The sequence below is a fragment of the Bacillus rossius genome (assembly GCF_032445375.1).
Source record: "Bacillus rossius redtenbacheri isolate Brsri chromosome 4 unlocalized genomic scaffold, Brsri_v3 Brsri_v3_scf4_2, whole genome shotgun sequence".
Lineage (NCBI taxonomy): Eukaryota > Metazoa > Arthropoda > Insecta > Phasmatodea > Bacillidae > Bacillus > Bacillus rossius.
The window spans coordinates 51,029,705-51,053,545 of NW_026962011.1; the positions used below are offsets into that span (position 1 = coordinate 51,029,705).

At 41.0% G+C, this 23,841-nt stretch overlaps 1 protein-coding gene across 1 annotated transcript in view; it reads right to left on the reverse strand.

The window, feature by feature from the left end:
• The window catches only part of LOC134542325 (sodium-dependent transporter bedraggled), a 152,026-nt gene that overhangs the window by 17,515 nt on the left and 110,670 nt on the right, over positions 1-23,841 (reverse strand). The window contains exons 6-11 of the mRNA XM_063386474.1: positions 8,507-8,658; positions 5,788-5,918; positions 3,967-4,117; positions 2,711-2,890; positions 2,232-2,389; positions 1,356-1,578 (exon numbers count right to left, since the gene is read on the reverse strand). Of these exons, the coding sequence (XP_063242544.1) occupies positions 1,356-1,578; positions 2,232-2,389; positions 2,711-2,890; positions 3,967-4,117; positions 5,788-5,918; positions 8,507-8,658 (995 nt within the window). The remainder of the gene's footprint in view (positions 1-1,355; positions 1,579-2,231; positions 2,390-2,710; positions 2,891-3,966; positions 4,118-5,787; positions 5,919-8,506; positions 8,659-23,841) is intronic.

Below are 23,841 nucleotides of genomic sequence, written 5' to 3' on the forward strand. Positions count from 1 at the left end.
ACTCCTGCTGCAGTGGGAAGGCACCATCTCAGAAGTCATGACAAAGGTGTCCAGGTGTCCTTACTTTTTAAGCACGCAGGTGTTTTCAGCAATTTTGGTAATATGGAAACATTTTTGTAAGAAAACATTATTTTCTATGATACAGGTGGTGGTTACCTAATTCCGAGCCCAAGTTTGACAAAATTAAGTTGTTTCCTTGATTTGTATAACAAGTTTCATTGATGTTGGATGTTGTAGATATCTTTTCTTGCAATAAAATGTGAATTTAAGATGAAATAAGTTTTAAAGCAGCTTTTGGTGTGCAAGTTGAGTGTGTTGCTATATTTTGGTAACATGGAAAAAAAAAAAAAATCCTTTTCCCGCATCATTTCATGCAGTGACTCACTTAGATCAATGCTCCCTATTTCATTTCTATGGACAGAATAAATGTATTTACCTCATGATTACTGTACCTTTCATTCTAATATGCCCAAAATGTGAGAAAAGTGTTCAGAATGACAGAATGAGCTCAAATTATGAAGGTGAAATAAATGCAAAAGACAAATTTCGGCATAGGCAATGCATTTTATAATTCAGTTTGGAATCATTTCTGTAGATTTTTTGTGAATTTATTTTTTTTAATTAAAAAATTATGTTAATTGCAGGGAATCGATTGAAGGTTTCCTCTGGGTGTCAAGGTTCCCCCCTCCCCTCAATAATATAACTGTATCTGAAAAAAACGTGTAAATGTATTGTAGGGTGTAGTGGTAGTTTTAAGTGTTATACTGATAGTTAATTATAGTGTTCCAGTATCCGCAGTTGAACATATTGTGTTTTCAGAGACATTTTTTTAATTTGATTGTCACTGTTCGAGATAAAGTGTTTGTTCAGATAAGTTTAGTTTCATGAAAAAGTGATTGAATTTTTTTAAAATATATATGTACGTAGTTCGGTTGAATTGCAAATGAGATAACATCAAAAGTACATTTAAAAAAAAAAACCAGAGGTAAGTAATACGAATGGAATAGGTGCTGCTAAGGGGCCCACCTAGTAAAGGGTGCATTTGAGTTGGAAAGGTGGGAAGATAAGTGCAACTCTCGCTGTTGTTTCTAGTGCGGTATAATTTTCAAGTCTCCAAGAGCAAGGCCTCAACTGGTGTGCAATGTTTATGTCTTTCATAGGACAACTATGAGATTATATGGCAGAGAAATGAAGATAAACGTGTAATACAAGTCCATTGAGCCATTTCAACAAACTCTCTACCAGATGTTTTATGCCTTAAAAATTATTCTGAAAACACGCATTTCAGCCATCGTCGCATTCTTGAAAGCACAGTTTGAAACAGACTCCGCTAGGACACCCCGGGGAAGGCTCACCGAAGGAGCTGGGCGTGTAGACGTAGCCGCCGGCCTTGAGCAGCTGCACGCAGGTGTTGGCCAGGAAGGCAGACAGCAAGAGCACGGTCAGGGTCAGAACCACCACGAGGCTCGTGTCGCGGTTCAGCAGGTGCTTGTTCCGGTTGTGGGACGATATCTGCATCAGTGACGCCCCCAGCAGCCCCCAGGTCAGGAAGGCCTCCGTCGTCGCCGCCACCCAGCTCTGCAAGGACACCACGAGCCACTTTTCAGGGACAATGTTCCCGGTCAATTCACTGAACCAAGTTTTTCCAGTGAAATCTGGAAAACTATCTCAATTATACTTTCACAGGAAAACACAAATAATTGTTATTAGCTTCATAAAAGAAAACAAAATCAAATTAAATAAGCTCCTTTCCGTCTTTCTTTACAGCCTAATGGATCACTACTTTCGTTAACCGTTTCTTCAATTCCCCGTTACTAAATACATGGACGTACTCTACAGTTCTATACCTACTTATTAAACTTTTTAAAGTTTTTTTGCTGTAATGTAATGTCACGACCTGTGCTAGCCTCCACCAACTGATTTTAAACAGTAACTACCAATCTCCATAAAATAAATTATTAATAAAAGTATATCAACCTATCTTAAATTATGTAAATATAGGTTTGGTAATGGAAAAAAGAATAAAATTTCTAGAATATTATGGTTGGATATTTTTCCAAAAAAAAATTTCCTTACAGAAAATTTTTATCCCACCCATATTTTACATGTGTAACTAACAATTCACAGAGCATGTCCTAGTTAAAAATTATGTGCACTTGTATTAGTTAACAACTATATCTCAGTGCAGAACAGGTGAACAACATAACAGAGTTAGTCAACATATTATTTACCTTTGTGTTGAGAAAGAATTCTGACCATTCCGTCTCCGGAAAAATTTGATGCAAAGGACTGACAGGAGTTAGTCCAAGTATTTTTGTGCAGAGTATTAACATGCCAAATATTGGCAACAGTGAAAAAACATACACCACTTTCCCGTAAGATTTCAGTCCTGGAAACAAAAAAAAATATTTGTAAATAAGTTTTAAACAAAACAAAGTTACGTATGTAAACAAAATGTTCAATTGATTAAAAAAAATTAACGATGAAACAAAGTTATCTGTACACCAAAAGAAAACATTTAAGTGATTTGTTGAATAATATTCTATCTTTATATGAATAAACAGAATTCGTAAAACATAAAAACAATAATGTCAGAATCTGCTGTTTTAAAAATGAAATCGGCTTAAAAATAAAACCTAAAAATTTTTTTTCTCTACATTGCTTCACATAAAAGCAGGCAAATAATTTCAAGTAAAGCTTTTTCAAGTACCTTTACTGAGACACACAAACACAATCATCCACACGACTGCTAGGTTGAAGGTGACTTGGAACTTGAGGTGGCCGAACGTCGACTCCGGAGTCGTGAGACTGTGTCTCTGCAGTACGACGCCGTTCAGGTAGTCCGGCACCGTCTCTTCCAGCTTGTACGTCCCGTTCAGAGGCCTGTTGTCTGCGAAGTGAATCACAGTGTGTCAGTACAGATAGATGAAGCAATGGGATGGATACATACTGCACTATCCTGTTAGTTCATGTGGAAGAAATACCTACCACTCATCAAAGCAGGTAAGACTAGTACAATAATTTGTGATGAATATTAAAAGACTTCAGTCAAGAAACAAATGTGTATGTACATAGAGCAGTGGTTTTCAAATGTTTTCAGTCGGAGCATGTTTAAAATCATACATATAATTGTTATATGTTTATTAAGTTAAATAATACAGAAAAAAAAATATGTCAAAAAAATTAAATGAAACATACCTTAAGTTTATCCATTCTTGTGTTTATAAGAAACACGAGCCTGTAGATTCGTACATATAACACATAATTCTCTATAATAACAGCGCGCATCTGGAAATATTTATTGAGCACACACTTTATGTCTCTAGGTCAGTGGTTCTCAATGTTCGTGGGTAGAAATATTTTATAAATTATTAATCTTTTAATGGGGCATTTACAAAATGCTACAGAATATCTCAGAAAACAATGCAAACGGAACAAGGTGGCACAGTGGTTAGACACTAGAGTCACATTCCAAAGAACCCGCGTTCAAACCCCATTCCGGCCATCCTGATATCAGTTTATCAGGTTTTCGAACCCCAAATCACTCCAGGCAAATGCTGGGTTGGTTCTTTACGATAGGCCATGTCCGTTACCTTCCTCAGTATCCCTGTTGTGTGTCGTATTTACCTTACAGACGATAATTTTACGTGAAACGTTATAAGAAAACATTGATGAAAAATTGCATATTTTTTAATTTGAAACATTATTTACAGTTTTTGCAAATTTAATTTGAATAATTTGTTTAAATATAATCACAAACAATTAGTTAAAAAGCCCGCCTTAGCCTGTTTGATATTATAGAAGATTTTCTCGCAAGGTGGTTGGCCGGTTCTTGCACGCTCGGCTCAGGCGGAACGTGAGAATGAGTCATGCTTTTTCGTGCGTGCAGCCGGCGTTCATCGATTTATAAGACGTTATCACGTCAAAAAAATGTTTTTTTGAGTGCACTGCAGCATGTCAACGCACCTTCCCTGTAGAGATCATATGGCTCCGCCCAGCGATACCGGTCCAGTTTGGTGATGAACGAGTCCCTGAAGTAGATGAACATCCAGGAAACTCCCACAATGCTGTATATTCCTATTAGGAACTGAGATATGAGCAGTGCTATACCAATGCCCTGAAACACACCACAGATGAGACGGTTCAAGGCCACACCACAATACTCTCTGAAGTTACCATCTGATCTGCAGTGGAATAAAAAAATGTTAATAACACACTAAATGTTAGTATAGTATAGTAGTAGTAGTAGTATAGTAGTTTTATTGTCCAAGTCAACTACAAAAATATACAATTATATTGTACATGTAGTATAGGACTCGTCAAGAATATTAAACTTTATGAATACACATTTAAGTACAATCAACAACAACCACATAAACAAAAATAATAGTAAAAAACAAATAATGTACATCATATCATAATAATACCTAATAATACATTTTTAGCATAGTTTTGCTTCCATAAAATCATTAATAGAATAAAAACTGAATTCCAACAGCAAATATTTCAGTTTTTTTTTTTTAAATGCACAAAGTTGGTTTTCTGATTTAAAATATGGTGGAAGTTTGTTATAAAAACATATAGCAGAGTATCTCAGACTATTTGCAAAACATTTTGTACGATGTAATATATGAAAATTATTTTTTGTTCTAGTCGAATAATCATGTTTTGTATTATGTTTTGTACTGTTTACGTAATTTTTAAACTACTTGAGTAGGATTAATGCATGCGGTGCGAAACTGAAATACTTCAGAATTGTTTAATCATACAATGAATTGATGGATTGGAAATACTTTGTTGCTGCTTGCTGCTTTTCTTATTTTTAGTTTTAGAACTTTTCACTCTGCAATTATACTTAATATAATTACCTACTAACAGAGCTGGGCAAAATACTTTGAAAATGTATTTGAAATACAAATTACAAAATACCTGCGTAATTTATTAAAAATACAGTTTCAAGATACTCAAAATAAAATGTAGTTTAGATACAAAATACAAAATAGTATTTTAAAATACAGATGAAATTACAAAATACATGCAACATTTTTGTAAGCGACGAAGGACGAATTCCCTTTAAGACAAACCAGTCTCTCAAACACTGTGTCACTCAAGCTGTGGCGTTTATGGTTGTGTATTATACCTGCAAATGAAAACAACCTTTCAACAGGACCACTAGAGGTTAAACTTGTATTATATCGTAAGAAAAGCTTTCGCACCACTGGATAACCATCTAGCATACTCGTGTGGGTAGCCTTATCTTGTAAGTATTGTAATAACTCAAGTTCAATTTTGTTTGTTTGTGCAACACTTGATTCATTATTTGTATTGACATTGAATGAAAACCAATCATCTTCTGCTGGTGTGTAACATTTTCTGATTCACAATCACTTGCTATGTTTATTTCCATTTTCAATCATATTCCATAGATATGTATGAACATACATGATAAGACAGTAATTTGTAAAATCTGTGATACCGTTTCTGTTCAACTAATATGTACCTTTACAATGATATCACTCACTAGTGCCAGATTGCAAATAAATAGCCAATCCTAATTTCCAAAATTAAAATATTCAGCAAATAAATGAGATATTTTATAAATGCAAGTACGCAATGTATTTTGTATTTTATAAAATACAAAATACAGTAAATACACTTCAAAAGTATTTTCGATACAAAATATAAAATACTGAGACATAACTTTCTACTGATACAAAATACAAAATACTTGTATTTTCGATACTGCCCAGCTCTGCCTACTAAGAATAGCATGCCAGCAAAAGTCACCTGGAACACAGGTGATATCCTCCACATGTCCATGACCCCAGCTGCCAGATACTGGCCCAGAGATGCTTGGAAACAGTAGAGCGGTATACCAAATATCAGCGTCATGAACAGGAACTGAAGGATGAAGTTTGCTAAGGGAAACACAAATGTTTCACATAAGTACCATAGGTAACTATTTTACAATGTGTTTTTTATGTGCAACACATGTTAGGACAGTACCAAAGTATTTGAAAACATTGTACAACTCAACCTCAAACCATTTGCACTATGTTTATGTTGTTATGGAAAAACCACTTATTTCCAAAAATTGTTCTCCAAATGAAGAAGCCTAAGCATAAACAAATTCAACCAGATTAATAAATTGAATAATGACAACACTGACATGTTCATAACAACTAAAACATTACATCGCTACAGCATTTTGCAGAAAAAAGAACAGACTATTAAAATTATGTAATTTTCCTCTAAAAGATTTCATTTACGTTTAAGTATGAACCAGTGAATATTTTTAGTGGTATCACATCAGGGTCTTTGATTGACTTAGGTATTGCTGACATTGAAAATAAACTTGTGGGGTTCCTAGCTGATGGTGTTTTTGGGAATTAAGATCACCAAAAAGATATAGCTGCTTTACTTAAAGGTAGGCACTTGTCCATGGTTGCTTATACTTCAATGCCTCAGTCACCATCTGGAGTTAACTGTAAGGATTATGTGCAAGCAACATATCAGTTTATATATATATATATATATATATATATATATATATATATATATATATATATATATATATATATATATATATGCATTACTAAGTAACATTAATGAATTCTACAGCAAGAGTCCTAGTCGTCGCCTAAACAAGTTTTGAGAAATAGTTTTAGGAGACTAAAATGTTACCTCAGTGCGTACTGCAAGAGTAGGTACCATGTGTGAGGTGTGTGTGTCACAAGAAGTCACTTGAGTTACTGCTCACAGACTAGAAACATTGGCTGCAGAAAGAACTCAGCTTTCTGAAAAACTGACTTGTTAGGTATGCAGTCTCAAAACTCATAATATATTTTTTTTTTTCCAATGACCTCTTGAGTGATTTCGTGAAACTGTACCTTCCACTACAGGGAGACACAGTGGACATGATGTATGCATTGACCATTGTGAAACAATTGTGTTCAACATCAAACAGCATGAAAAAAATTGTTTCTTTTCTGACGTTACTAAATTTGAATGATAAGGATGCAAACCTAAATTAACACAGATCATATATAGATACATTTAGGAGCAGCTAGTTTGACTTTATAACACAGTTGCACAATGTTGTCAACAAAAGGTTTTCCGATTTGCAAGGCTTGGAAATTATAAGTGCTGCAATTATGATTTTGGAAGTGAAAATATGGCCTACAGATGAAAATAAATTTTTATATTTTTAGTAAAAAAGAAGTGAAATTTTTATCAAGTCACTACCAGTAACTCTTGGAGATAAATGGCATAACGGAGGAGGGTATCTTGAATGACTGGACAGATTTCAAAATATTCCGGAACCATAACTTTCCGACAATGAACTATGGAAATGTGTGTGCAAGGCCCACAGTAATAATTTTCTGAATCTTTGCCACATTCTTAACATACTAAGAGTGTTTCTAGTTTGCAATGCCAAACTGGAGAGAGAACTTTCTACAGTGAAGAGAATCAAGACCGATTACAGAAACCGTTTACACACTACAAAACTCGACAATCTTTTGAGAATATCCATTGAAGAGGCAGAACTGCAGGAGTTTTCACCACCCATTCATTGATGCTGAAATATTCTTCTAAAGCAACATCGCCATCCAGAAATAATCCCTTATGTTCAACCAGGGCCATCAAAGAAACTGAAGAATAGCATCAGAAGTGCAGAAATGGGAAATAGTTTTTGTATTTGCATTTCAAGGATTTATGTACAGCACCACAGTTTTGTGAACATTACTAAAGAAGTTAAGGTAAATAATTACAATTTTTACTATACAAATGTAATAACTAGGTACTCCTTTGTACCTACCCATTACTTATTTAGGGAACTTATATTTTCTTAATAAAATGCTATTTAACATTCTTGTGCAATTGCTACACAAAATCGGGTAACTGATACACAAAAGCTTAATATGCGTAGCAAATATTGCTATACAAACATTTAAACTGAAAATATTCACTGGTATGGACTAAAAATAAAGGTGCATGTAGTCAAAATATTGTGTGCATTTTAGAAGACAAAAGTTCTGCTGTTTTCACAATTTATCTTCCAGTACCAACAGTGCATGATTGTGTTTGTGTGTGCATGTGTGCATGCGTGCATGTGTGTGTGTAAACATGTTTATGAAGTTCTCAGCATATATCACATTCTATATCTCATTTAATAAAATCATGTAATTACAGACAGTTGTGGGGGTTTTTTCATTCTGTTAGTCCATTTTTCTTTGTTTTTCTTTGTTTGTTGACCATATTCCTGTTGTGGAGTATTGTGTGGTGTTAAATCCTGACAACAGCAATTTTTTGCTTAATCTGTGTTTTTTGTCATTTGTGTTTTTTTTTGTAGTTTTCTTCTACAGACATACATGTGCTAAGCAATGGCGTATGTCCAAAAGCCTACATCAAGTTACAGACAGTTGTATGTGCACTTGTTTGCTGCACAGTTGTCGAGGTGATCTCATGGGAAACCACTGAACACACCTGAATGGCTATAACGTACCTCCGTAGTGGATGCTGAGCACGGAGAAGCGACAGATGTTGCAGAGTCCCAGGGTGCAGCCCAGACTGGCCAGCATGGAGCTCAGGTTGTGGGGCCAGTCCCCCAGGGGGCTGCGGCTCTCGCCGGACATGTCAGGATCGCGGCCGCATGACCTGGGATACCACAGACCGTCCACTCTCAACTGCCGCCTTTCCCCGAGAGCAGGGGCGCAACAACTACATTTCCAAAAGGGGGGCAATATACCTTTTTATAAAAAATCATCGATCCCCCCTATTGAAGCGGGGAGGTCCAGGGGTCCTTCCCCCGGTAAAATTTGTATTTCAAGGTGGAAAATGGTGCTATTTCAGCAGTTTTATTATCTAAAAATTGATTACACAGCACTTTCTTTGCCCCCATTTGCCCCCACTACAAGGTTTCAGAGGAGGGGAGGGGAGGGGGGCAAAATACCGTTGTCCCACGTGGTTGCAGTCCCCCACAGACACCGAGACCGTTGGCCATCTGTCGGTGTTCGTAGGTGTCAGTGAGCCTAGCGCGTTCTTATATGCATGAAAGTAAACGGGTAGGAAATAGATGGTTGCCCTTACACTATTCAAAATTCTAGTTTTAATTTAAGCTACGCAATGATGAAAGATTTGCCTTTCGATGTTACCTTTCATTCTTGTTTGCCTATGAAAATAATGTTACACATCTACATGAACAGTGTGCAATATTAAAACTCAACTTATTATGGTTGATTTTATACGCAAAATTATCATTTTACTCATTTGTCATTTTTCCCACGAATCAGAGTTGTAATAGTATTACACCTCTGGACACAAGAACAAACTACATGGATGAAATTCTTTGTATAGTCAGTAGCTCTATTCCTATTGTCTACCATCCTCAGAAGGTTCAAGCAATGTTTCCACAGGATTTTACATACAACATTTAATTTGACTGTTAATACTTGCAAAACAGCCTTACAAGCCTCTGGCTGATTCATTTTATGTAAGAAGTTGATGCCAGGCATTAAGTACTGCGCTGTTACAAGAGATAGACAGGCGGTAGGTATATCCTAAATTATTACATAAATTTATATATTTTGTGGTAAAGTATTTAATATTTATTATGGTATCTATATATTAATAGTGGCCTACTGTTATACTTAAAACAGCCAATAAATAAATATTATGAAATAAATAACTAAAATAAACAAATTCCCTAAAATATTTAAAACCAGGTTGGTTGCAAAAACTAGGCTTATATCATGCTGAATTCTTAGACCGCAACATATGTGGTTAACACTTAAGACATAGAGTTTAGCAGTCCCATTTACTGAACTTCCAGAAAAAAAATTTCCAAAGTTGTACATATGCAACAGAAAATTCATCACCATATGTGCGTTAAAAACAGAAGTTTTTAATGTATGACAGACATTTTTTATAACTCAAGCTAGGACGTGGTCACAGATACAAATATTGCACTGGACTAGGTGACTCGGTTAAATTATCTCTGAAAAACAAAACAAGTATTTTCAACACTTTTTTTAATCAAAATGTTATCCATGCTGACATAATATTACAAAAAAACTGTGTGACAAGTAAGGATGAACAAAGACAAGCGACATGTCTTAAGTTATTAATCTCCAAATTAGCAATAATGGTTAAGAGCATGAATAAATATATATATATATATACATACTTTAACTTTGTGGTTCATGCTTACGGTATGTTTATCCAATCTCCATCTTATCAGTAAGTATGAAGTATTGGCTGTGTGGTGTAAAACTGTACATATTATATCTTATCTTTTGAACAGAAAATGCCACAAGTTCAAGAAGAACTGATTCTTATAGTTTCTATCGGTACCCTTTGGTCTTTTGCCACATAAGTGGCATCAACAGTATGTTCAAATAACCTTGACCACAAAGTCACAGTATTCCATTCCAGGTGCACAAAGATTTGCATGTGCTGTAAGTGGAAAAAAGATCTCGTAATTTAAACCTACAAAAATAATATTGGCATTACAGAATGATTTGTTCCAGCTATGCTGTGAAGAACTAATTGCCATTTATTAAATTTGGGATACTCGCTAAAAACAATTATTGACACTTGTCAATATACTGTAAAAATGAATCAATATAGGATAAAAAAAAACTAAGACTAATATTGTGGCTGTGATGTAAGTGTAAAATTTCCTTCACAAATGAGTGTAAACCAAGAAAAGGATTTTTCTGTTGGTTCCTGATTGCATAACTGCATTCAATTAGTATGGTCACTGGCACCAACAGTTAAATCTCGTGGGTTGTATTACACATATATCAACTTGAAAAAACTTTTTTTAAGTTTGGGTTCTTAGCTTTACTAATACATAGATTTTGTTATATAGGAAATGTGGGGTAGTTAGGTTGGTAGGCCTGCAGTGTAAATAGAGGCCAGTTTGTAATGATGGCGGCCAGCGTGTCGGTCGTTGTTCATGGTGATTGTATACGGGAGTGAGGACTGCAACCTAAATATGTGTTGAGGGACATAACAGTGGCGACGAGGAAAATTATTCTTTCCCGGGCGTGCGTGTGGGAAACGTAAACAACTACCGCGATGGCGATGTTTCCCGCGTTCGGTGAATTTGTTCCAGGGCGTGACACGTGGCACACATATTCGGAACGATTGGAATACTACTTTGTGGCGAACAAAATAAAAGACAGTGATGAAAAACGGGCTATATTTTTCACCATTTGTGGGGCAGAGCTTTATAACCTTGTGACCTCATTAGTGGCCCCAAAGTCAACATCCGAGGTGGCATTTCCGGATATTTTGGCGGTACTCACGCAACACTGTGAACCCAAACCGAGTGAGATCGTGGAATCGTTCAAATTCCATAATAGGAACCAGCGCGACGGTGAATCGGTGGCGGAATTCGTGGCGGACTTACGACGGCTCAGCATACACTGCAATTTTGCGGATTTGGATCGTATGTTGCGGGATCGGGTGGTGTGTGGTGCGCGGGACACAAAGGTGCAACACACACTTTTGACAAAAGACAACTTAACATTTAAGGAAGCGGTTGAGTTGGCCACAGCGGCTGAAGCCACAGGCCGCAATGTCCACGATCTACAGGTGCAGCAGGGCACAGACGCTGGGGCAGTGCTGAAAGTGGGACGCATCAGGTACGACAAAAAGGTGGTTAAGAACGACCAGAAGCGGAGTCAAGTCCAGGTGGACCAACAACTTGCAGCTGACAGGCGTGCGTGTTGGAGGTGCAATGGAGACCACAGCCCAACCCAATGCCGACACATCCAGACAGTGTGCAATTTTTGCGCTAAAAGAGGGCACCTGGAAAGGGCGTGTATCACCAAGAGGAGGAAAGGTAATACAGGAGTGAATGGGGGGTCCCGAGACCGAAAGGAGATGGGCAGGCCTAGTAAGAGTGCCAGTGACACTGCCGGTACCTACAACCTTACAAACCAACCAGACAGTGACGAAGAGGATGGAGCAGTTTACAAGGTATTTCAGACGTCGGCGAGCAATTGTACGAGTGAACCACCAATTGTTTTAGATGTGTGGCTGAATGGTCAGAGACTTCCTATGGAAATTGACACTGGCGCAAGTTTCTCGATCATCAGTTTTGAGACATACAAGAAACTGTGGCCCGATCGACCAGCCCTAACAGATGCAAACCTGGTTCTACACACGTGGTCGCAGGAAAAGTTGGGGGTTAGGGGGACTCTAGAAGTATTGGTACAGACAAAGACTAGTGAATGTAGACTACCAGTGTTGGTGGCGGAAGGGAAGGGGCCTAGTCTGGTGGGCAGGAATTGGTTAGAACCACTGGGTATACAAGTAGCAGGCATTTACCAAATATCACATCAGGAAGTACCCCCTGCAGTGCAACACCATGCACGGGTGTTCGACAGTGTAGAGCTGGGCAAATACGTAGGGCCCCCAGTGACAATGGAGCTGGAACCTGGAGCAACGCCAATCTTCCGGAGGAGCCGGGGAGTACCATTCGCATTGCGGGACATGGTGAGTGCAGAGATTGACAGACTGGTTGATCAGGGTGTATACGAGCCAGTGGAATTTTCAGATTGGGCGACGCCTATTGTACCCATTCGGAAGGCGAATGGGATGGTCAGGCTTTGCGGTGACTATAAAATTACCGTGAATAAAGTATGCAGAGCAAATGTCTATCCATTACCAACCATTAATGAGGCTTTTGCAAGTTTGGCGGGAGGGACAGTTTTTACGAAGCTAGATTTAGCAGATGCATACCTGCAGGTGGCGGTGGATGACGCGACAGCTGCAATTTTAACAGTTAATACGATGAAAGGGTTGTTTCGGGTTAGGCGCTTACCTTTTGGAGTAAGCGGGTGCCCAGCGATCTTTCAGCGGCTTATGGAAACCCTGCTAGCAGGTATTCCAGGTGTGGTGGTCATGTTGGATGACATTTTGGTCACTGGGAAGGACATGGAGGAACACTGGGACAGAGTTCAGGGAGTGTTGGCGAGAATAGACAAAGCAGGATTGCGACTCAAGAAGGCAAAGTGTGTATTTGCGGCAGAGTCTGTCATATTCTTGGGGTACAGAATCGATCGGGTAGGAGTGCGCCCTACAGATGCGAAAGTGGAAGCCATCCGTGAGGCACCAGTACCTACATGTAAGAAGGAACTGCAGGCATTTTTAGGCTTTCTGAATTTTTACGAAAGATTCCTGCCGAATAAGGCATCAGTCCTGGAGCCTTTACATCGTCTCTTGGACAAAGGAGCGAAGTGGGTATGGAGGTCGGAGCATACTGAGGCGTTCTGCAAAGCGAAGAACCTATTAAAGTCTGATCAGGTGCTCACTCATTATGACTTAAATAAGCCTTTAACACTGACATGTGATGCATCAGATTATGGAGTAGGTGCAGTGTTGGCGCACGTTACCGATGATGGCAAAGACGTGCCCTTGGCCTTTGGATCGCGCACTCTGACCCGGCATGAGAGGAATTACTCCCAGCTCGATAAAGAGGCACTGGCTGTGATGTTTGGTGTGACCAAATTTCGACAGTATGTGACAGCCCGGCATTTTACTATCGTGACAGATCACAAACCCCTGTTACGACTGCTGGACCCCAAGCGGCAAACACCAGATATTCTGTCACCACGCCTCTTACGATGGAGCTTATGGCTATCGATGTTCGACTTCCAGATAGTGTATTTGCCGGGAACCAAGATACCCCATGCCGATGCCCTCAGCCGGCTACCCATGGCCACTGGAAACATACAGGTACCAACTGTTGGTGATGTGCTCATGCTTGAAGCCATGCCAGAGCCACCAATCGATGCTGAGACACTGGCGCAGTTGACCGACAGGGACCCTGTCCTCCGTCAAGTAAAGCAGCACACAAGCCAAGGTTGGCAGGGCAGGAAGGCAGACTCTGAGGAGTTGCGGCCATATTGGAACAGGAGAGAGGCGTTATCCCTTCACAAGGGCTGTCTCTTGTGGGGCAATAGGGTGGTTATTCCAGAGGGGCGTCGCAGGGAACTGTTGATGGTCCTTCATGCCGCACATGACGGAATTGTCAAGTCTAAGATGGTTGCCCGGAGTTATATGTGGTGGCCCGGAATGGACAGGGACATCGAGCAAATGGTAGGTCAGTGCGCAATCTGCCAGCAGCAGCGAGCCAACCCGCCCAAAGTGAAGGAGGTGAAATGGGCACCGGAGAGTGAGCCATGGGTTAGGCTACACATGGATTTCCTGGGTCCTTTCCAGGGGAAGGTTTTCCTCATTGTGGTGGATGCGCACTCAAAATGGCCAGAAGTGAAGGCAATGCATAACATGTCATCAGGTGCAGTTATCCAGGCGCTACGAGAGATCTTCAGTTGCCATGGGATTCCCCGGTACCTGGTCTCAGACAACGGGACAGCTTTTGTGTCCCGAGAGATGGAAGAATTCCTAACGAAGAATGGAGTTGTACTAATGCGCACACCACCATTCCATCCAGCCACAAACGGTCAAGCGGAGCGCATGGTGCAGACGGTGAAGTATAAACTGCGGAAAATGGGAGCGGGAGACTGGCACACACGAGTCGCTCGAATGTTGTTGGCGTTGCGCTCAACACCACTGGGAGAATCTCATAAGACACCGGCAGAACTCCTAATGGGGAGACCATTAAGAACGGTGCTGGACCAGATACGCCCCAAACCAAGTTTTCAAGGCGAGGAGACCCAAGAGGTCACAAACCACCACAGGGGCAGGTTTTTTTTAGTTGGGCAGCAGGTGCTTCTTCGTGACTATAGAGGGACTCGTAAGTGGATACCAGGAACCATTGTATCCAAACAAGGGCCCGTGACATACACAACCCAAGATAAGAACGGCAACGTGTATAGACGTCACGTGGACCAATTGCTGAGCAACAAAGTGGCACATCCATCAAGCCAGGCGGTGTCAGTTACATGTACTGATGGCTGTGCTGCGACCAATCGTGGCAGTACCACCCTGCGTCAGCTCATGCCGACTGACGGGATGGCTCTGACAGAGCCAACGCAGGTCCCAGCGACCATACAGCGGAACCCTATTCCGATGGAGCCGGCACAGGTACCATTGACCGTACAGGAGCAACCGGCAGAGAATTGGAAGGAGCGGAAGGGTAAACAGCAACAGCTGCCGGGGACATCACCAGTGGGAGCATCAACACCGGACCACAGCAGCAGCCCTTTCAGAGGGTTTGCACATCATCGTGACCAGGGGCCAGAACCATGGGAGGGACTGCAGATGGAGCTGATACGCGCACAACCGCCCAGGAGATCCACCAGGGCGAGGATGGTACCGGGGAAGCTGCAAGACTATGTGTAGAAATCTTAAGGGGGGAAGTGTTATATAGGAAATGTGGGGTAGTTAGGTTGGTAGGCCTGCAGTGTAAATAGAGGCCAGTTTGTAATGATGGCGGCCAGCGTGTCGGTCGTTGTTCATGGTGATTGTATACGGGAGTGAGGACTGCAACCTAAATATGTGTTGAGGGACATAACAGATTTTATATTTTTTTATGCACAATTTCGAAATTTTCCTTAATAATTGGGTTTCTCAAAAAAATTTCCTCAAAAAAAAAATGCATAACTCCAATGTGAAGGACAGTAATGGACACAGAAACAGGAGAGTTTCCAAGGTAATTAGGTCAGCTCTGTTGATAAATGCACAGAAAATTATAACTCTCTCACGTAGGAAACCACCATTGCGCAAACTTGAGTGAAGAGTCGTGGTACTGAGGTTACGAAGTTAATGACATTGTCCTCTTTTCCGAGGTGTAATACGTCCTAGAGCCACACCCAGAGTCATTAAGCTCAAGTGGCCCCGCCCAGCATGAATTATTACTTGACATAGAAAACAGAGGGTGACAAGGATGGCGCCAGAACTACAAACGAAATCTCGACACCGTGCCACGGAAACCAAGGACAGTTAAAGGTCTGTAATCCGTTATTATATAGTTTGTTAAATTCTGTAGTTCGGCACCAATCGAGCCGTTCGCATTCAGAATTTTTCTTTTTTTTTCGGGCGAATTTCGGCAGATGATTCTGGCTGAAGGGGTCGCATTTCTGCTCTGCCGGCGTTTTTAGTTCATTCAGAGTTAATCGTTGCTGTCGGTTTTCATTTCAGTGCAGTCTCCCCCCCCCCCCCTTCCCCCTTATAGAAAACAGAGGGTGACAAAGATGGCGGTAGGAAGCCTCTTCAACGCAAGGCAGTCAGCTGGTGTGCAATCCGTCACAGGAGAAGCTGTGGCTGAGTGCAGCCGACTTCCACAGCGCAGTTGGATGCAGACAGGCTTACGGTGCGAGGGGCTCTGGGTTCGAGTCCCAGGTAAGGTACAAGTGTAATTTTGTAAGTATCGAAATAACTCACAACTCTTTGTCAATTTCACTGAAATTGTCAAAAGAGGAAAATATGAATTCATTGTCCCAAGAGGAGGATGTTTGGCTCTCTGGTAATAAATGATTACCATAGTGCCAATTATTTATAACAAAGTATTTAAAACGTGTTCAGATCACTTGTCTCTCATCCATGTTCGATGCCCAGCGGGGTGAAACCGGAATTTTTCACAAGTGGAAATCGTAGCGGACGTTATCGTAAGAAGGAACGTTTTCTGGGCGTACTCACAGTCATCTTACCCATTCTCTTTGAAATTTCTTCATTTTAATCTCAATACGCCTCATCGTCTCTTTGCTAAAAAGCACCAAGCTGAAAGTGAAGACAACTGCAGAAATGGTTGGTGGATTGTTGAAAGAATATGTGAGGTAGTCTGTATGTAGTTTCTTGAGTCAGACACCTCTGAAAATACGTTAGCTGGTTTTACCAGAACATTTTGAAAAATGCTACTAGCTGTATAATCCGTGGTGAGTCAAGGCCACGGAACCACGTCCAAAAGATTCGAGAAAAGGAGGAAGGAAAAGTTTTGAGGTCCGACGAGTTTCATTTAGGTAGTGTTGAAGCGACGATACTGAGTATGTTTAGGAGCAGAGAAAAATGATTGCTGGATTAGTTTTTGAACTTTCCTCCCGTCCGTTAATCTCATCCACAATCTCCCAATAGGCATCATGCTAGTTGCCATGCTGAATTGGATTATACGAACTAGGCATACCACAACTTTTTGTTTTCAATTGAGCTTTACGTACCGTCGATGACGAAGTCGTTAAAGGCAGAGAGACACCACAGCACAAATGAAGGAAACTGGGGAGATAATCAAACGTAGCATATAGCAAGACCCTGGAGTTATTTCGAGAAAACAAAGAAGACCGAAATCAGGGTAACCGAATTGGGATTCGCACCCGAGTCCTTCGGAACGCGAATCCAGCATCTTAGCCGCTGCGTCACCTCGCTTTGTTTGGCAACACATAGCTGTTTCGGTGATCATTATTTTCAAAAAATTAAAGAGGAGATGATACAAATCCATACATCTGTTTATTTCTTGATTCTTGTTGGGCTCAACCTCGATGGTCTTCACAAGAAAAGTTAGCGCAGTCAAGCTTTTCGGGCAGTTTGGACGAACGTCTTTTGAACAGTTGTCTCACTACTAAAGCTTTGTGTTTCCAGTCGTTTAACGCGTTGTCGAAAGTTGGTACCGGACATCTTTCCTGTTAGTCCGCGAAGGTTCCTGGTGTAACTCGTCAACGGCATGGGTGGCGTCAGCGCACGAAGGTCGTCCTCGCGACGTCTCCCCTCCACGCTCCGCAAACAAGACGACGGAAGGCACCTTAACGATAGTAGATACGCCAACGAGCAAACAAACCGTCCCGCCCATCACTTTACACTTAGGCACACTCGACCAACATTCGGCGCCAGAACTACAAACGAAATCTCGACACCGTGCCGCGGAAACCAAGGACAGTTAAAGGTCTTTAATTCGTTATTATTAGAGACATGTAAAATTCGCGATTTCAAATCCCTAAAGGATAGACTCCATGATCCTCTACGCACTCGTGCAAATTACATCTGCTGATTGGTTACCGACTCGTAATACCTGTTGACTAGAAGGATCGTGATTCGCTAAATCATCTGTTAAAGATTTTTCATTGGCCCAGAGTCCTTCAGATAAACTGAGGCCCAATCACTAAAGCAAAATAATGTCAAAAGTATTTGGACTCTATCCTATCGCGAAATGAATCCGCGAATTTTACAGGTCTCTAGTTATTATATAGTTTGTTAAATTCTGTAGTCCGGCACCTAATCGAGCCGTTCGCATTCAGAATTTTTCTTTTTTCGGGCGAATTTCGGCAGATGATTCTGGCTGAAGGGGTCGCATTTCTGCTCTGCCGGCGTTTTTAGTTCATTCAGAGTCAATCGTTGCTGTCGGTTTTCATTTCAGTGCATTTACCCCCCCCCCCCTCCTTTATCACTATCGCATTTGGATTCCCGTTAATAAGTAAACTGACGTTCGATAATGCTGATAAATTGCTGATCCGGCATGAATGTAGTTTCGAACGTTACTGCTCGTTGATGATTCACGCTACCGCTGCGAATTGACGGCCACTGGCAGGGAGCAAGCAACTTGATCAGCGAGGGTTCCTGCAGTTCACAAAGCCAGACGGAGAGGAATGAAACAAATGTTCTCCTTCCCTTCCCAAAGCATTCGATTGTTATTGTGCAGGACTACCAACACCCTCCCGCACACCGCAGCTATTCACTTCAAGTCTTGACGCGCATCTGTGCCTGCATTCCCTCTTTTTGGATTCAGTCAATTGCCAACTAAACTTTTTTTGTGATTGTCCAGAAACGGCTACTGCACTTGTTTTTAAAACGACACCATCTTGCTTAACAATATTTCAGAACATCGCTTCACTACCATTTACAATATGTACAACTTACTAGCCTAATTCTTTACGAAAAGATACAAGAGTTTTGTTGAGATACGTTAATTGTTACAAACGTTAAGAGGTAATACGTCGTGAGCAATGCATAACGTCTCGTCGACATCGCGGTGCTGGAAATGAAGATGAAGGATTGACGGATTGAATGGGAGAAGGAGCTGGAGTTCCTGCAGAAAACCCAAATGAAACCGTAGTTTTAATAACGAATACTTAAGATGTCAGACACGCTTTAAAATATAATTTTAAGGATCTATTTTTTTTTTTAAATTAGAGACTTCATACTGAACAAGGAGGGTGGGGAAAGTATTCATTGCCACCCTAAATCCTTCGGTCTTCCGCCCTTACCGCTACTGTTGACGGCAACGTCCGTGTGTTCGACCCCGCCGGACAATGGAACCATGCCTAGCGCTCTTCTGTATTTTCGCCTATTTCGTGTTTAGTGTGGAAAACTGACACCGCAGCGCTGTAATACGCGTTCAGTTCAGGCTAGGAAGAGTCATTTATATACCCTGTATGTTCTATGAATGGAACCCGTATCGCCCTGGTGGGAGTCGAGGTGGGTCAGCAGGGCTTCTAAACAAGTCCACGTGGACGCGGGGCAACAAAAGGCGAGGGCAGCGCGCGGGCGGTGTTTGCCGGAAGCTTAGCGCCGCAGTGTTTACACCGGGGACTGTCGTAGCGTCGCTGCTGCTGCGGCCCTGGCGTCGCGACGGGAGACCGCCTGGTGTGAAGAGTGTTAGAAGAGGCGGAGCGGTCGACCTTCGCACGTCTATAGTTGGGCCGCCTCCTGGGAGGCCTGCGTGCAACCTACTTTTAGGCCACGTGGCCAAATTTAAAAGGCCTGCCAAACTAAGGCTTCGCCTCCTCACCCATCACGGTCATGTTGGATTGTGCTGGTTACACGTTTTCATGAAGAAACAATCCAGGGAAATAAACGTGATATGACAGTTGGATTGTATACATTACTTAGTTGTGAAAACAATTAATCAGTCAAACGTAAAATTTTAACTATGAATACTTGCCTAAATTTTTGAAGTGAAAACTTCTTTAGCCGCGTTGCGATGATTTTTGGTAGGGGCAAAACTTATGGGCTCGCGTCACCGACATGCCAGTGACGTGTTGCGCCAGACTGGCGACGCGCAGCGGCCTGTGTACATGTATACGCATATATACACTAATACATTGTACATACTCGACTGTATCATGTGCGTGTTGGACTCTTTTTTGGATGGGTAAAATCTTGTGAGTGCGCATCACCGACATGCTGTAATAGCAGTACGTGAAGTTAATTTGACCACGTGAATACATGACCTAGGTCTGACATCACTGGTAAGTCATAGCTAGGTAATGAATTTTTACGTAATTTTGACATACCACTGACATCTGTTGTGACTAAAAAATGATGTAAGGATAAATGATATCATGCTGACATCGTACTGATATAATACCAAAATCATTTTCTTACGTACATTTGACGTAGAAAATGATGTCATGTTACACATTTAAAAACAAAGTTTTAAGTTTTCACTTTTGTTGACAGTCCCAATGACTGGCTGTTTTTTTTTTTATTTTTTGAAGTGAAACTTCTTTCCGAGCGTTACGAAAATTCCGATCGCATGAGGGGAAATAGTTAGGTACGTGGTGGGGGAACTGATAGAGGAGACGGCAGGTGAAGGTAGAAATGACGCAGCATACTTTGCGCTCTTGCTCTCGCGCACTTGCGCTCTTTCATGTGCGCGGTTGTTTCTTAGGGGTGGAGGTCGCACTATCCCCACTCCGGGGCCGTTGGTGCGGGCGGTGGTCGCTGGAGCAGCCTTGAGCGGGCTCCACGTGGCTTAGTGCGGCCTTTGAATATATATACTGTATAGAAGTCGCGAGTGGATAGGATTTACTCTACGTTTTTCAGAAGTGTATGATGGGCGGCTTGGGAACTTCACCGCTGCAGTGCGCTGTCGCCCGCTGTCATTCCCCGCACCCCTCATCCATCATTCACTGCAGCTCAAGCTCGTTCAACGGGAGGGGGAAGGGGTATTTGAAGAGTTCGACACTTGTCCGCTAGGGACCACCACAAGTCGATGCCCTAGCGATGGTAGCGATTGCGGCGGTGAATTAACCAACTACCTCAAAACCGTATTAGAAATTTTAACCTGGGCTGGCGACTTCTATACAGTATATATATTCAAAGGTGCGGCTCAGGTGGAACCCCGCCATGCTGCAGGGATAGGCGGGTCGCAGCGGTAGGGACCCGCCTGCGCCTGTCGCCACCCCGACTGTAGGGAGTGTTTGGGCAGAGGGCGACACAACGGGGTTTGAGCTCATTGTTGTGCACCGCGCCACAGGACCATATTCGAAAGAAAATATTGTTCATTCATGTATGTATTATTAATTTAATTACTTGGGTAAAGCAGTATTGTTAAACAGTAACTAAGAGGTGTGAATATGTCTCGATCGGAGTGTAGCTGTGGGTGACTGTGGCTCAACAAAGTAGCATTGAGCCAGGTCCTATTCATATGCCATGTTGTCACTTTCACCTTTCAGATACCTAACTCAGACTACACGCGTCCATTTGGACGCATAAACTAACTAGTTATCGGCAAACTTCAAGTTTAAGAATTATTTAAAATCAAATTTGTTTAATGTACGAGAAAAAAAATTGTACATTGTTTATTCAAGGAATCTAATATTTATTTATTCGTGTGGAAATGTTAGTTCATTTGAGATCATACCCGCGTGTTTACTATTTATTATCTCTTGTTCTATGAAAAAATATTAGTAATTTATCTTTATCTATAACTGATAAGCAAGAAGTTTCACTTCTGTCGCGCGAGAACTCCACGCACACTTTTTTTTTTTTGGCACTTCCAATACACGAGGTGTTTAATAATGTAATGAAACTTCCTCAGGAATTACCTACGTAACAAAAGCAATCACATAATAGTGAAAAATAAATGAAGTATGGCGAGTGTCCTTAGTGGAGCCAAATCCATGGGGCCTATGCTGCATCGGAAACCAGGCTCCAGGGGGGCTCGGTTTAGTTTTTAGATTGATAAATATGCCGATTACATTTGAGTTATGGCCACAGTAACATTTACGAGATTTTAGACTTTTTTTAAAAAAAAGAATTTAAGAAGTTGTACACCAAATAATAGAGAGGGAACCTGATACAATTATTTGCCCTCGACGGCCCTACTGGCGACATCTGCCCCCCCCCCCCCCCCCCCCGAGCTTATTGACCTGCCACTCTGGAGGGAGGACAATATCGACCGACATACGAGAGAAAGTCATTAACTCACACATATTTATGCATCGTCCCACCTATTTTTTTTCTCTTAATAACGCTTGCGTGTGCGAATGACTCCACCTGTAGCCAACATGAAATAAATACTATAATCATAAAGCTGGATGATGCTGCCATCCATTAACATTCTTGGAAAGTACTTGCTACTACTTAAAGATATAAAACCTCAGTTTGTGACTTACTTGATGACTTTCCCTCGTAATTCCGCTGAGAGCATCTTCGCTTTTATAGCTGGCAATAACAGACCTTTCCTTTTACGGAATAAATTTTGAAATAGCTCTGCAACAATGATGTTTTAAGCATTGTTTCATTTTTAAAAGTTAATTCTTATTTTTTACGTGATTCCATTAAAACGTTTAAAGACCTATTAGAAAAACAGTTTGAATATCAACTTAGAAAGTTTACTGATATTTCACAGATTAAAAAAAAAGGAAAAGCAAAGCACTAAAATTGTATGTGGATTTTTTTTAAGTTGGTGATCAAACTGTTTTTCTAATAGTTGTTTAAACGGCATGCATTAGAGCATCGTGGTGGGCTTCCGCTGGCTTGTGGGGCGGTGCTCTTTCGTCGTTTACTGCGCTCATCGTAAAGTCGTACAAAATTAAATGGCGTGTGTACATTAAGTCTTAGCACTTTTCTAAGCCCTTCACATATGCTGTTTCTCAATAATGTCGTTCGCTTTACCGTTGCATCCGTAAGGCCCCCGCCTACCCGGGTGCACACACGGTGCGCAAAGCTTCAGGAAAAACAACGCGATTTGAAAACTACTCAAGATATCCGAGTAAGATCTGTTTACGAAAAGCATTTAGAATTCGCTGAGAGCTGTAACTTACTTTTGATTTCGGATTAAGTATTTAAACCGTATTTTTAGAAGAGTTAAAATGAAAAAAAAAACATGTTTTAGAGTAATTTTTAAGCGTAAAACAAACTGTAAATATTCTTGAAAGCATTTAAGAGACTCACATTACACCTTTATATTCATTTCTCTCCCATCTAATGTTACGGTCACCGCTCAAATTTCGCAGTTTCCCTATGCACGACGAGAAGACTGCGCGCCAGTTCAAGAGCCTTGCTCTTAGAGGCGACACCGCACTAGAAGCACCAGCGAGTGTCGCGCTTATCATCCCGCCTCACTAACACACCTAAACCTCGCCTAGACGGGCCCCTTAACCCAAGGCATAATTCAACATAGAAGAGTGTGAACAGCAGTTGCCTGCCAAGCAACAGACTATCTATCGTTATATTTCCACTAAAAGATAGCTCCCCTAAACCCTCGGAGGCCACAAGGATGCATGAAAGGACGCGAGCGGATTCGTCCTTTCACGAAAGGCTACACCGGCGATTTTGTAACGATCCTTGCAACTTTTCGGAAGGTCAAGAAAAAAAAAGGATCCTTTAAGATGCACTTTGCAAGGAATGTCAGGATGTAGGAGGTATTCGTAAACAGCAATAGATACTTGGGCTTAGTGGTCAGTGTAGTCCAAGACATCATCTGTATCATCTCAACCCGCTCACGTTCCAGAAAATATGATCGCGACGCATTTAATTTATTACGAAGCCAAATTATAATTTGGTTAGTTAATTTGAATTGAAAATTACCTTCGTTGATCATTTAATACATGAGTAGGCTTACTGAAGTTAAAATTTCTACAAAAATTAAAAAAAATAATAATTCGGAGAGTGATAAGTGACTTGGGTAAACACTTGTTACTGTTCGAGCAG